This window comes from Trachymyrmex septentrionalis, unplaced genomic scaffold (assembly GCF_001594115.1).
Source record: "Trachymyrmex septentrionalis isolate Tsep2-gDNA-1 unplaced genomic scaffold, Tsep1.0 scaffold19, whole genome shotgun sequence".
NCBI classification, from domain to species: domain Eukaryota; kingdom Metazoa; phylum Arthropoda; class Insecta; order Hymenoptera; family Formicidae; genus Trachymyrmex; species Trachymyrmex septentrionalis.
Window position 1 is genome coordinate 947765 of NW_017305071.1, and position 15548 is coordinate 963312.

The 15548-nt window shown below is 40.9% G+C and overlaps 1 protein-coding gene across 8 annotated transcripts in view; it reads left to right on the forward strand.

The window, feature by feature from the left end:
• Nucleotides 1-15548, forward strand: part of LOC108746887 (protein tramtrack, alpha isoform-like) — a 55836-nt gene that overhangs the window by 16984 nt on the left and 23304 nt on the right. For 7 of the 8 annotated variants that reach the window (XM_018483951.1, XM_018483948.1, XM_018483954.1 and 4 more), the window contains exons 2-4: nucleotides 1442-1883; nucleotides 2161-2908; nucleotides 2998-3057. In XM_018483951.1, coding sequence (XP_018339453.1) covers nucleotides 1665-1883; nucleotides 2161-2908; nucleotides 2998-3057 — 1027 coding nt within the window. In that variant the 5' untranslated portion in view covers nucleotides 1442-1664. Of the gene's footprint in view, nucleotides 1-1441; nucleotides 1884-2160; nucleotides 2909-2997; nucleotides 3058-8051; nucleotides 11283-15548 lie in introns of those variants that run through there. The other variant, XM_018483955.1, reaches the window with a different exon arrangement.

Here is a 15548-nt window from a genome sequence, read left to right on the forward strand (position 1 = left end):
TCCCGTTACCAATGTATATTCACTTTAATCTCAATTCTTTTCTTTCTTTCTTTTTTTAATTCTTAAATCTAGAAAAAGGTGAAGAGTAATAATGTAGTTAAATTTTAATCGAGGGTAAAATTAAATTACATTAGTTGAAAACGGATTTAGTTGAAAAATGAAATTCAGAAGAAGATAAATAATAAATTAAACCGTTAATTAAAGTTAATTTTACATTGATGGGGAATCGGGTTTCGGTTGTGCATCTCTGTTGGAATTAAATATTTATTTCTGATTTGTCGAATAATTAAATATATTATTGAATTCTTCATTTATTCTTCCTCGCAGCTTCGCTTCATTAAAAAATCAGGAAGATCCTGTCGGTTTATCTGTCGTGTCTCGCACGATGCAGCCATCTACATACACGTAGCGTGATTTGCGCGCGAAAGCACCAGCGGGGTCTCGGTATCGATCCGAATGCGTAGAAAATGTTATTGATTCCCTCGGCCGACCCGACGACCTCTTCTCCATGGCGACGATCCGACTGGAGAGACCGTGGCTTTTCTCCATCCCCTTTTGATCATTTTTCATCTCGCTATATATTACGATACATTGAATTGCTATGATATACCTAAATATATTATACAAAATTTTAAATCTCGTACAAACAATAAATTTATTATACAAATAAATTGTATTAAAATAAAACAAAAAATAAATTATTAAGAGATATCTATAAAAATGTATTTAAAAAGATTACAGTGTCTAAAAAGTAATACGTATAATTATCAAATACTAATATTATGATATTAATTAATTATGATTTAATTTAAAAAAAAAATATATATATATATATATATTGGAGGTGAAGAAATTGAAAATTAAACTTTTAATGGAAACGGAGGAGAATATTTTCTACATATCTTCATTTAATTTCAATAGATCGTCTCTCACCTCTCATTTACAAATAAAATGTCACGTACATGATGACCGCAATTGGAAGGGGTGAGAGGAGAGAATTGCATAAAAGGCATACAAGCCAAGTGACTTCGCCTATTCGTTTTCTGCCTACGCCTTCCAGGGTCATACGTCCCACGTTGATCCTCCATCGTATTTCTATCTTTTCTTTAGAGTCGCTTTTGTGGCTTTGAACACTTGAAGTATGCAGAGCACTCAAAAACACCTGTTACAATGATTTACTTATCAAAAATATTCAATACTCTAGCTCGAAGTTAATAATAATTATTTTATAACGCTTGTCAACAATAAAGTATTATCTTTTAACAAATTGTATTAATAACATTGGAATATTATAAAATTTTCAACATATCGCACAAACTTAAAAAATGCGAGTTTAATTTGCTGGAAAAAAAATTATAATCGAGTTCGGTTAAAATTTAAGACAATTAGATTTAGATGAGAAGTATGACATCTCCTTCACGTTACTATCATTCTGTGACAGATCACGAGTAAGACGGGCACGATAATTCTTGGCCGATGAGGAGCAGAGCAGCACGAGGGCGAGTAGTAGAAGGAGCAGCAGTACGAGCAAGAGCGAGTGGCTTCGTCGTCGTAGAAGGTGGTGGCGGTGTGGAGAAACAGAAGAAGGAACGAGGACGAAGTGGCGGCGGCAGCAGTGGCAGTGGCAACGGCGGCAAAGCGGCGACGAACAGCCAGGTCCCCCCATGTTAGCGGATATCAACGGCAACCTGGCGGATCTGAGAAGCGAAGCGATGGCGTCGCAGAGATTTTGTCTGCGTTGGAACAACCACCAGAGCAATTTGCTCTCCGTCTTCGACCAGCTGTTACACGACGAAGCATTCGTCGATGTCACGCTGGCCGTTGAGGGCCAGCTACTCAGGGCGCATAAGATGGTGCTGTCGGCGTGTAGCCCCTACTTTCAGGTAAGCTCGCCTTTTGACATCTACAATTTATTAGATTAACATTCGAAACTTTAAATAAATGAATCATAGCAAGTGATTTTAATTGTTACAATAAAGAAACAATATTTTAAATTGATTTTATGATGGATCATATTTGGATTCTATCATAATTAGAATCCTGTTGACATTGACATGTTTAGAGAAATAGATTATAATGTAGGATTGCTACATACAACTTGCTATTTACTAAAACATAAAGATTAAAATTTTAAATTGATAAGATAAATTATATTTACAGGCCCTGTTCGTTGGACACCCTGACAAGCACCCGATAGTCATTCTCAAGGATGTTCCATATGTGGACATGCGCAGCCTCTTGGACTTTATGTATCGCGGTGAGGTGAGCGTCGATCAAGATCGACTGACCGCTTTCCTGCGAGTCGCCGAGTCCTTGAGGATAAAGGGCCTGACCGAGGTAAATGAGGACAAGTGTGATTTGCCAAGTATAACGTCCTCGCTGTTGGGCGGCAGCCAGAACGCAGTGGCACCGCCGCCGCCCAGTCTTCATCGGATCAACCAAATCGGTCCGCATCATCATCATCATGTCGCGCAGAAGAGGTTCCATCATATGTCCAGTCATCCGTTGCTTGGTTCGGCGCTGACAGCGCCCAAGAGAAAACGTGGCAGACCCAGGAAGTTGAGCGGTTCGTCGGATACGCCAATCGGCGAAATCGGCGGTCAGGACCTGCAGTCCTGCTCTGGCGCTGATCTAGTCCAGGGCTCGCCCGAAATGATGGAAATGAAAATGGGATTGGACTTTCAGAGCGAGGTTAGCGGTAACGGTAGCGTGAGAAACGCCAGTGCCTCCTCTTCCAACAACGTTGGCGCCAATTCCGCGACAGCCACCAATAATCCCGCTGCCGCCGCCTCTTCGGGATCATCGTCGACGAGGAGAGACGAGCCTACGGAGAACGGTACTGATACACCGGAACCAGTCACGCGGGTCAAACGAGAACCAGAACCGACGCCCAGCACCTCGGCGCAAGGTATGAAACGCATTACGACTATGTTCTATATAATATGATAGAATTAAAATTTCTAAATTTTAATTTAATCGTTTTGTTGTTGATTCTAGCCTCGGATGAGACATTCGCGCGGCCGCACAGTAGGCAAGGGAGTGAGGGTTTCAAGCAAGGTAAGATCTTCAGTTCACTTAACTTCACTATAAAGAAGCCTTACATTACTAATATTCCCTAATATATATAGCGCGAACAATGAATTTCGCGCGGATTTCACTTGATTTACCTGAGATATCCCTCAGATATCGTAGCGTATCTTATGTATCAAACGGAGAGCTGCGCGCGTTTGCAAATTGTAATTAATTATATGATCGATTGTATAACTGTTTGCGCATAATTTATATCGTCAATTATGCAGACATAAATGTGTACTTAGTAAAATATTAACTCCTTCAGATTTTACTATACGTGATAAACTTGCAATTGTTCTTTTTTTTTTTTTTATTTATTGACAGATTAAAATTAAAGAAAAGAAATTTTTTAATGAAGTTTTACATATAGATCTGTAGGAGTTAATTTTTTTATTTTTAACCCTCGGACATGCGTATTGTTGCATAGAAAATATTTCTTATATTCCTATGATTCTAATTACTGATTTTTGAAAATGCATTCTGAAAATTATTAATTACAAGGTAAGTCAACAAGATCACTGAATGCAACATGCGCCTGAGGGCTAATCAGCCGCAGTTTTAGTAAAATCGCGCAGTTTTATGGATGCAAAAGATAATAAATTCGCGCGTCTAATCGCGGAACGATGCCCCACCACCAGATGTCTTAGCATGGTGTGAAATGTGATTCCCATAACGTGGACGCGGAGAAGAATGTTAGAGTATCTTTAACATTTTCTAATCTAATAGAAAAGTATAATACAAATTACTACTTGTTTTAAAATAATAATTGTTACATTATGATTTGAATTGGACGCATTAATTCTGGATAACGTCGAGTTGGGACTGTCGTCGAATATTCTTCTCCGTGTGAACCCAAAGGACAGGGAAAGAACTCGCTTTTGTGCCGTCCGAATGCTTATTCGTTTCTTGTGAACGCGCCCCGAGGAGCAAGCAAGCAAGCGAACCTTTGCGCGGCATTATGGACGACGCTGTAGACTCTCTACGTGAGAACGACTCTTATGGCTCTCTCGCACGATTCGTCGAGGTCGATCGACGACGTCTGAGAATCTTAGAACCAGAAGCCCGATCCCGAGGGGCTCGATACCACAATTAACGTGCACCAAATCTCGAGACTTCGCGTCACACTTCGCGACGATGTCGATGACTTCGCGCGGATCCACCTCTAATCACGCGCGTCGTCGCCGTCGTGGACGACGCTTTTATCCTAATGTACTGCTAATGAATTTGACTTTTCAGACATTTCTCGAGCTGCCTTGCCGAGCGGCTCGGTCAGTCGTTGTCGCACTCCTGCAAGCGCGCTCCTTCCGTTTTTTTTTTTTTTTTTTTTTCTTTTAGGAGCTAGCAGGGACTCTCGCGACCTTCGCGACGTAGCGAATCGCGCGCGCAGATCATTTCCGAAAACCGTCGATTCCGTTCAATCGCGGCGCGCTGAGCGAAGTTAGCCGCGCTTCGACATCTCTCGCGTTTACCTCTCGACCATTTTCGAAACAAAACACACACACACGAAGAGAAGAAGTAAGAGGTAGAAGAAAACAATTCTAACGCGAGAGAAAAATCTGCATCCGAAAGAATTTGAAAGGAAAAGACAGTAAAAATAATTTCCCTTTCCGAGAAGTGCGAGCGATGTGTCTAAAGGGGTAGCCGTATGAGGGATGTTATATATTGATACGCGCGCGCGCGGCATTCAAATCGCGAGAAGAGACGAAATCGAAACGAAAAAAGGATGTAAGAATAGACGAAAGTATGCATATATGTATATAGAAAGAGAGAGAGAGAGAGAGAGAGAGAGAGAGAGAGAGAGAGAGAGAGAGAGAGAGAGAGAGAGAGATTAAACGGAAAACCATCGTCTCGCTAATCAAGAATTCGCGTTCAGAACCAGGAATGTTGTTATGACACCCCGTGAAAAAAACCCCGGAAAGGGAACTCCCCTCTGTGCGAACGTCTGCGAAATTAATCTTTAATGAAACCCATTGCACTCGCGCCGCCGAGTCATTGTTCTCGTCGACGACGTACATAATATAGATATATTTAGAAATACATACATATATATATTTATATATATAATACCCATACGTAATTCTCACGCTCGGCCAATGCGCAGCGCCTCATTCCTGTCTTCCCTTCCGCCCTTCGTTCTCGATAGCACAAAAGCCACCTCCTTGTTCTTGCCTCTTCATGATCAATCTGTATTTTCTGTCTGCCGCACCGCACCTGTCGCTCTGTTCGATGTCTCGAACTTCTCTAGCCCTAACCCTAGAGTTCTCCACTAACATCCCCCATATCGCGTTCACCCGATGCTCTCTTCTCCGCACGATTGGAAAAAAAAAAAAACGCTTCGCTGCCATTGGCCAAATGGTAACAGGAGGGGGTGGAGCCAGCTTTTAGCGGTGCTTACTTTTTTTTATTGTTGTCTGATTTTTCACACCTTGAACGCTGGTTAACTTCTTTTACGCTCGTTCGTTGCGAGGAAGATAAGAATAGTTTCACTGTATTTTTTTTGTTTTTTTTTGTTTTTATCGCGGAAAGACAAACGGCAAAGAGGAAGAGAGAGGAGAGACGTAAACGCGTCGATGATGATTACGATGATGATAATGATGATGAGTGTTATACAACGGACGATGTGCATTGTCGGCAGGTTTATCGTTTCCGTCTTCTCTTGCGTTCTTCTTGTTGCTTTTAGACGATAACGACGACAATGAGGAAAGATGAAAATGAGAGACAAAACAGGATAGATAGATTAATATGTAAAAAATAAAAAGAGGAGTGGACAAACCAAGAAAGAGAGAAATCGAAAGAGAGAAAAATAGTGTGACGTACATTTCTTTTTTCTATTTTTTTTTTCCTATGAAAAATGTATTACGTGCGCGCGCGCGCGGGAGAGAGAGAAAGAGAGTGCTTCGAAGATGTCGTCGGAGATGATCTCGTTTCAATAGTGACCGTGATCGCTTTGTTCACTTTCGCAGGTGAGTGAGATTATCTTCAAGTCACCATCATTCTGAAAGATTTTTAAGCTTTGCGCGGGGGAAGCGAGGGAGCTAGGGAGGCCAGCCGCTAGAAAAAAAAATACAACGTTATAGAACGAAAAAAAAAAGGATCGAAATCAAAGTCATAGATGCATAAAATAGATAGAACGAAAAGACGGAACCGTTCCGAAAGAGTGTGCCGGAATGTAAGAGAAAATACCGGATGTAGAAGGATGTGACGCCGGAAGTCGAAAGCGGATAACGATATTGTGTTAGAAGTAATCACGTTGTACATAAACTCGAACGAAATTTTATTAAAGCTAATCAATCGAATGAAATACGCAAGGAGGAGGAAAAGAGTTGCTTTTTTTTCTCTCGAGCGTCCTCGATCTCGATGGATCGTTTTCCCGTAGAGATGGATACAAGCAGACTGACTGGACGTTACTGGACCGAAGGGGATGGGGAGGGTTGGTTAAAGTGTGCACATGTGTCACTGGTGAGCTGTTAATCAATTTCGTATATGCGTGATTGCTTAATACGCCTATATATGGGTTGTACTCGTTGAAGCGCACGATCCTTTCTACCGATCGTAGATTCCAAGTTGGGAGTATCATTTCAACAAGTTTCACTTCATTCCTGGATTATACAAGCCGAGAGATAGACTGCATTTAGCAAAAAAAAGCAGAGGTTTGTAACCGTTGTAAGATTCTTTAATATGATTCTATGTTCTTGATTTTAGTTTCTTGCTGAATCTATAGTATATAATTGTATTAAAGAATCTTACAACAGTTGCAAGCTTACAAAGCTACTTTTTCTGTTGAACGCAGCTATATAGATTTGCATATTGTTCGAATATCCGGGGGGTGCGTTCAGAGCTATGTTAGCATTTTATCCTCGTTTACTGAATAAACAAGGATAAAACATTACAATCTGGGTGCATCCGGATTAAGTTTCTGAATGCAGCCCTGAACGTCGTTGGTTCTCGAGTTACGAGTCGATCGAAATACTTTGATCGGTTGTCGACTCGAAGAAGCATTCTCGACAAATCTCTCGATGTTCGAACAATTGCCGTTTGATAATTGCCAGTTTTCCCTTCTCGGAATCTACAATAAGAATGGAAGTGTCGTGTCGCGCGTCACATCCCGTATATACGCGGATTTTCTATGTGCTCGTGGGTATGCAAGCGCGTGTGAAATGTTCATCGAATGAATGGGGGAGGAGGGAGGGTGCATGGTGTAAGGTGGATGGATGTGCACGGCAGAAGTACGCGTGAAGGAGGTAGGAGAGTCCGAGAGAAAAAGAGAAAGAGAGAAAGACTGATGTTGCCAGGAAATTGTTCGATTTTGCAACCGGCGTGAGAGAGAATGCGTGAAAGTGTAAGAGTCTGTCTGAAGGGGGATAGACGATGAGCGGGGGTGGGGACGACATGGAGAGGGCGTGTCGCAGCCGTGAAGTATCCTTTAACGCGGGACAGAAGTTGACTGAGACGGCCGATTCAAACACGGTGACTCTTTTTTGCTGGCTCTACCCTTCCTCTTGCTTCCCCCCACAAATATAGAGAATACGTTGTGCCAATACAGTACACAGAGATACATAGTTACGAGATGCGTGGTAGAACTCCGTTTATCAGAACGTCCGCGGAGGAATTTATGCAAAAGGAAGCGATCGTGCAACGGTATTCTTACCTAATCGTAAGATACAGAAATGACTTGAGTGAAAAAACACAATCTTCAAACAGTGTAAAGAGTCAAGAGACTGATGACCTATCCTGGTATGACGAGGATCCTTTGGTATTAAGGATCTATTTATACACAGATAATAATTGGGAAACCGATAACTCGAAGTATCTGGAATACTATCCGTCTGTGATATCATTCTGGAAAACGAGCAAGATTTGTAAGATTTTAGTCTTCTGATAAACGAACTCCTACCGCGCATCCAATGCTTGCACGACATATATATTATATCACGCGGGCATGGAGGGCGATTTAAAGGATCGAAGTCTCTTCGTTTCAGAGTTGGAGGAGACGTCGAGCGGAGGTGGTGATAGCGGCGAGCCGCCGACTCATATCCGCATCAACTTCGAGCGATGCTTTCGTAAAGAGTTCAGCACGTCGACGTTGCAGGGTAAAGCCGCGTCGACCGCCGCGGGCGACGATCAGCAGCAGCAACAACACTCGGACACTGAGATGGAAACGAAGGCGATGTCGAAGGACAGCATAAGCAGTGCCATATTTAGCGTGATGGCCGGCGAGGCGGAAATCAGTCAGAGCGACTTCGAAGGCTCGTTCAAGACCGAGAACGAGCGCACGGAGGGTTCGGTGCGGGACTTTTGCGTGAAGGAGGGCGACGTTTATCGATGCACCGTGTGCCATCGCACGTATACACACATCAGCAACTTCTGCCGGCACTACGTCACCTCGCACAAGCCTAACGTCAAGTACTACCCCTGCCCGGTCTGCTATAAAGAATTCACCAGGAAGGACAACATGGTCGCTCACGTCAAGATCATACATAGTCTTAAACCGCACATGAGTCTCAACAATAGTGGCAGCAGTAATAGTAGCAGCAGCATGGGTCAGCCGCGGTAGACCATCGCTGGCTGGGCATCCTCTCAGCATGTTTTCTCCCTCAGACCGCGTTTCTTGGATCTCGCGCATAATTCCGTGATACCGGAAATGCTGTAAATCCATGGTATCATTTATGATATCGTATGACCGCGTCCATGATATGATATTACGAGATATTCTAAGAGTTCGTGACATCAAGATTTTCTATGCTAAGCCGAGAGAAGCTTTAATACCGGTGATTAACGAATAGAAAGAACGAAGGTTCTAGAATTGATGGTGTCATAGATTATGATACCAAGGAATTACGGTAGGAAAAAAGGTGGTTGGGGGTCTATGATGGATGAACGTCATAGGTAGATTTGCGGGCCTGATGCGCTTGCCAAAATGATAAAATCGAGGAACGCGAAGATGAGGGAGAAGAAGGGAGATACAGGAGCTGAAGAAAAATGTGAAGAGGCCAGTATAACGCCTCGAATGAAGTCAGTGCGCTCCTATGAGCAGAAGGAAAGAAGGACGATAGTTAGATAGGTACGAGTAAGCGAGAAAACAAGTAGGTAGGTAAATGGTTGATCTTATAAAGTGGCTGTACTCTTCTGAGATGGCCAGAGAGGGTGGGTACACGGAAAACAAGTGGGTGTGCAAGATTCTAAGTTATGAACGTCATCGCCGGAGCACGCGTTCCTTAGTTTTCGCGCGAGCGTTCTCTATGGCAGTTTTTCCGGTGTGCAAATTTAATCATTTGGACGTTAATCGTCTCTAATTTATAAGGTGAACATATCTTGCGAAGTATGTGTTTTCGCTATTCTAATATTACACGACGTGCATGTTGCATGAGACTAGCTCAATATCTTGATACCAAATCTATGCCTTGGAAGAAGAGTCGTATATTCACATATAAACACTTTGCAATACTTTTCTACTTCCAAGCCGCAGAATTTTTTTTTTAGGAACACTTTAAAGAGAGACACGCAATATATCGCTCAAATGATTAACGAAGCTGATCTGTATCGACGCTGCGTAATTCGTGATCAGCGAGGCGCGGGTCTGACCAAGTCCAATACGCACTACGACAAGTCAAGCAAATTATTGAAATAATTTCAATGCGATACTTAAATGTATTGGCGAATCGTCCGTGACGGTCCTTTGATATCCCTTTTACTGGAAAAAAAAAAACAAAAACAAAAACAAAAGGTTCCGGGTAACCTTCACTACGTATAATTCGGGTGATGTTGCCCTGAATTTTGTCCCTGTTCCAGATCTTGGTCCTGATCCTGGTCCTAATGTTAGTTCTAGTTATCTTTATCAATCTCCGTGCCTTCGAGGACCCACAATGCGCACGCTTCGGTATTTCGCGTTACGCAACGTTCGTCTTGCGAAGGATCGAGCTTCGATAACGCTGGAAACTTCCGGAACGATTTGCGCGCGTGTAACGAGTAACGGGCATTAAAGTTACAAAACGAACGAGCTTTACCGCGTTTGTCCCGAAGAGAAAGGGCGAAGCGGATGTAAAAACGGGAGATGGAAGAGGCTTTGTACTGCATCATAAACAAAGAGTTTATATAAATCTAACGTGCGTCGTTTCAGCGCGCGGTTCAGCGCCGTACAACGGGTAATCAGTTGTAAAAAAGAAACCGGTTGTCGCGTAGCAAAGTAGGAGAGAGGCATCATGTAAATCCAAATTAACGCAGAGAGAAAGAAAGAATATATTTACTATTGCCTGACTATATATTACGTTGCAGAAAGAATCAAACACGCCTTGCTGACGCAGCTCGGCGATACATTTTTACGAGGTGCGCGCGTATGTTTTACGCATCCTTTGTTCATGTTCTCCAAACACGGGTCTTTATACGGGCCTGGTAAAAACAAAGAAACAGTAGTTTTCAATATTTGATATTGATAGAATATCTCGAGAAGTCACTTGGAGTGATTATATAGCTATACATAATAGCAATAAAAGAAGCTAAGCTCTTGCAAGTTGAGGATACACCAATTATATATAGTAATTTGTTACGTAATTGTTGAGCTATTGAAAGAAACTTAATTCAATTTGTAGGAGACTTATCAGATTCTCGTCTTTATGATAGAGAAGAAGGAGGCTAGAAGAAAGGATGAAAAAAAAAAAAAAATAGGCGAATCCTGGTGAAACGTGCGCGCGCACATGCGTTATAAATAAATAATAAGGGAACTACGTAGACTGAGTAAATGCAATATATATGTATCGATGACCGTTCGCCATGTTGTTGTTGAGCCGTTTGGATCGCGAAAAGAATGCCGCGGCATTTTTTGGGGGAGCGACGTTAAAAAGGGATGGAGAAACGGGGGAAGCGCGCAATCTCGCGAAAGACTGCAGAGGGACGGTTTTAACGACACCAAATACAAGATAGTACTGACATTGGATAGACTGAAGGCACCTTAGTAGTAACTTAACGCCGCCGCCATGCCGGACCGTCCTGTCCTGTTCGGCTGAGTCCATTTCCGGATGTCGGCGTGGACATCCGGGGCGCTAAGTGGAGAACCTGGTGAACCAAGTGATAACGTAAGAACAGTTTTATGTGTCACTTGTATCAGAGCTACACTAAAGCTGTTTTAGTTTAAAAAGTTTTACGTGTGTCGAAAGAATTACCATGTAACGTAGACGACGCAGTTAATAATTCTGGTACGATTGGAAAGGAATCATGCTTTTAAGTTATGAGAACTTATGAATAGTAATATTTATCGTTTTACAAATGAGACGTTATAATTTTTGTATATTTCACTTATTATTGGATCGTCATCAAAGTTATTACTCAATTATTCATTGAAAGATTTCGTTTTTTAATATAACTTCTATGAATCTTATTCGAGGCGCGATAGCTTCAAATTAATCATGTTTACTTAATTCTTTATTAATTTCATTTTTTTATTATTTTCCATCCGAAGTTTACCAAGTTTTCGAACTTAACTCTCCGAGTCTTGAATAGTCAGTCATCGAGTTTATGTAATTTTACAGATACCACATAGTTAAAAATTATGTATACATATATATGAAACTCTTTATCTGTTACTTTATTCTTCGCAATTTTATCTTAACAATCGGATGAGAACGTCATCAATCGAGACAGGTCGCACGATGGTACGGCAATGGCGGTTAGAGGCTTAGTCGCGAGAAAAAAAAAAGCACTAAAAGTACGAGATCGTAGCTTACTATATTTTGCACCTTACACTCCGTCGAGCACCCTCCCTCCGTGAGAGGGGCGAGACGATTTATATACAAATTTTTCACTAGTTGGGCATAGACGTTAGACGACTAGAGGCTACATAATAACTATAATTATTATTATTATCACTATTATTAATCAGTTATTACGAGTAACGGAGATCTTCATTGTTACTTTAATGCGCGAGGGGGTTGAATATACCCCGATTGACCAGTGTTGTTCGTTCGTTATTCAAGAGATATCTAGCGTTGCAAAGATAACAAAAAAGTTATAGTCGTAAGGATCGGATCGTCATCATGAATAATAGTGGGCTCTGTAATATGATCTGGAACAAGTGCTCTCGCTCGTTTCATCAAAGGAACGCATTGAGGTGTTTCAAGTTGACGTTTTCCAAATTTTTTACGAGCTCCAGGTAGAGCAGTAATCGACCAATGTTACAGAAGTTGAAGTATCGCATTTGAAGGGAAACATTTTTTTGCGATATTAAAACGCTACCTCAAATAAGAAGAGATAAATTTTGAAAGTTAGAGTATGATCGTGAAGTGTTTTGGAGCAAAGTTATCGAGAACACTTGATCCACATTTATTTACGGGGCTCACTAAGTTTGTGCTGCGATCCGAGTGTACTTTTAAGTGAGTTTTAGAGAGTTCTGTAATACCAGTTTAGGCAAAGGCAGCAAAGATAGCGCAGTAGACATAGGAGAACGAAAGGGACCTGTGAAAGGGACAGGGGGTGGGGTGGGGGGTGGGGGGTTGTTGAGTAGACGGAACGGCGTGATGAAGGTCGTTTCGTAAACATTAAAATGGTTGGTGGGCCGTGCCGTAGATTTTCGCGCACTCAGGTCAATTATTATCCGAATATATTTCGAAACTTCGATGGACCAAAGAGCTTCTTACTGATCCTTGTAGATTATTTATCCCAAGCGAGAAAGGACGGGAGCGTCCGGGAGAAATCTTTCGCGAATTCCAGAAGCCCAGGATGCCGCGGTGCCAAATGCATCTTTTTCGCAATTTGTATATCGCAATATCATGCATTGTTAAAAAAAATTCTACACAAATTCTATACAAATTCGTAGTTTGAAAAGTATTTCAGTGACCAAGATAATAATTAATTAACTAATTAATCGTACCAAGGCACAAATTAATTATTGTTCATGAATTAGACAATAAGAGAGAAGTCTACATATACTTACAATATATTATGTATATAAATTATATATTAAATTGTAATATTCTAAAATATCGTTAGATATTAAAAATGGAATATTTAATGATTAAATGATAACTTATACAAAATTTATGAAAAATAATATATGAATGATAATTCGTCGTTATTACAGATTTAAGAATTGAGAGTTTGGCAAGATCTTGCTACAGTTTATTCGTAACGCTCCATATTTTTCTTGGAAATTGCATGTTAATCGCGGAAATTTGGCATCCTGTATTCCTTGGGACTGCAGAATCTCGCACTGTCAGGTCAATTATTATCCGCAATATTTGAAACCTTGTCGGACCAAAGAGTGTTTATAAACGTATAGAATCCCCGAAAACCCTTAAGGAAAATGACACCAAGTGTGGGTAAAGGGGGACGGTTACGGCCTGGTTCCACGATGGGTTGTCGCAAGCCCGTCCAACGTGTGTATGCGAAGGATTCAGGGGAATTGGATAGATTTTCACGAAAAATGGGAAAACAAAAAGTGCAAAGAGGCAGCGGCTAGACAGCTTATATCGATTTTATAGGAGGAGAAGCAAGCAAATAATAATTAAATACACTCACATTTGATAATCACTGAGAGGCTAAGACTAACTCAATTAATTAAAGGGTGAGAAAGACGCAAAGGCGGAAAGGATCACCGGAGAGAGAAAATGTCTGCAGGTGGTCGTGATCGAAAATTTTTCGAAAAGTTTTTTTTCTGGGACGTTGCAATTTTCTCGAATTCGAATAAAGTTGAGTTTAACAGATCGGATTTATATCGGTGTTATTGTCGCTTGTTGTTTTCTATTATCTTTTCGAAACGAGATCTGCAGGCCTCTCTTCAGTGTGCGGTTTGTGAGGATTGCGATTTTATCAATTTGTACAATAATAGCTTTGATTCACCCTAGTCGATGTCTGCGTGAGAAATGCGAAAAAGGGTGTGAGAATTGAAGATCGCTCTATCGGCGTGATTTTATCGTTCTCATATTTTATAATTTTCTCTTTCGCGCATTTTAGAAAATCTATGTATACCAAAGGATTATAAATTTACGCATATATGTATACGTGGTAGCTTATTATAGCAACTATAAAATCTCATTTGTCTTCGCCGAAGTTTCGTTTGATGCTCCTTCGATATCCGCAAGATCGATCGAAGATTTCTAAAAGTTTAGGAAGACTTTAGAAACATTTCTGTATATATAATATCTTTTACAAAATTATCATACAAGTTAAAATTGACTTATATTAATTTTAGAGTAAGTACTGATATAGTCTCTGTAGATTTTTGAAACTTTTAAGAATCATCACAATTGTTTTTTCTTTTTATCTTTTATCTCTTTTTTTTTTTTTTACCGTGACAAAATTTCGCAATACGTAGGTGGGTGAGCGTCGCGCATTCGTTGCAAACGTTATCACATCCTTTTGTGGCAATCGCAGCAGTTACAGAGAGCATTTCGCGTCACGCGATGATAGTACGTTATGATAGTCGCAGAACGGCCGATTCTCGAAATCGCTTCGAATTCCTCGCCGGCATCTGAAGGCTCGTGATCAGGATAAATCGCTGTTAGAAAAGCGCGATGAAGATGCAGCGACTGATCTTGAGACTCGTTGTGCAAATTTAAAGACGTTTAAAAGAGAGGAGAAATTCGCTCACGCTCGTTGCCTTCTCGATGTTGTTGAACTTTTTAGAGTTAAGGTCGTTAAAAAGCGCTTTCAATCGTTGCCAATTGTAGGGGACAATCGAGAAGAAGATGGGAAAAGAGGAGAGACTTTTTGCGAGAGACCAAGGGTACAAAAAGAAAGAAAGATATGCGATGTCAGGTCCCCATATATTCGTACAAAATTAGTGTTCAAATTGTAAAAAGTGTTCATAAGTCAAGGGTGAGGTGTCGCGTTGCGAGGAATTGTTATTCGCGTGAGGATAGCCGCTGTTTCTGCGACGTGTGCTACATCGTTCGTTTTATTCTCAAAATTCCGTCTTCGGAATTGTACGTATAAACTATTAATACGGGAACCTACTACTACTTATAAGTTACGAGGATAACTCTGTGTATAACGTTCGGAAATTGGATTCTGATCTGCGGATTAGATTTTGTTGATATTTGTTAAATTTTGTATATATATATACACTATGAAATTTTATAGTGTTGTCGTTGTGTGTCTACAAATTTTATCGTATCAAATTTTATTGCATTTTTATATATAATTTATTATCGTATCGTGTAAAATTTTATCGTGTGCAAAAGGAATTTCTATCGCGCGTACTATACGCAGAAATCATGAAATGAGCTCTTGTGCGTCTGCAACTGCCTGTTATCTGCATCTCAAAGGGAGTGCAAGACCATCGGTGTTGCGCTTTTCTTACAATCGTAACATTCTCACGCTCTCATCGCGGGTGCGATAGTCTCGCCGATGGGTTTCGAACATGTTCGCTTAGAACGTGTTTAATTAATAGATCTTGTTGGAGGGAGACGTGAAAGATGAGTAAGAAATGAGTGAGGGAGCCGTGAAAAATTACGATATAAAGTATATATATTATAAATCTATATATA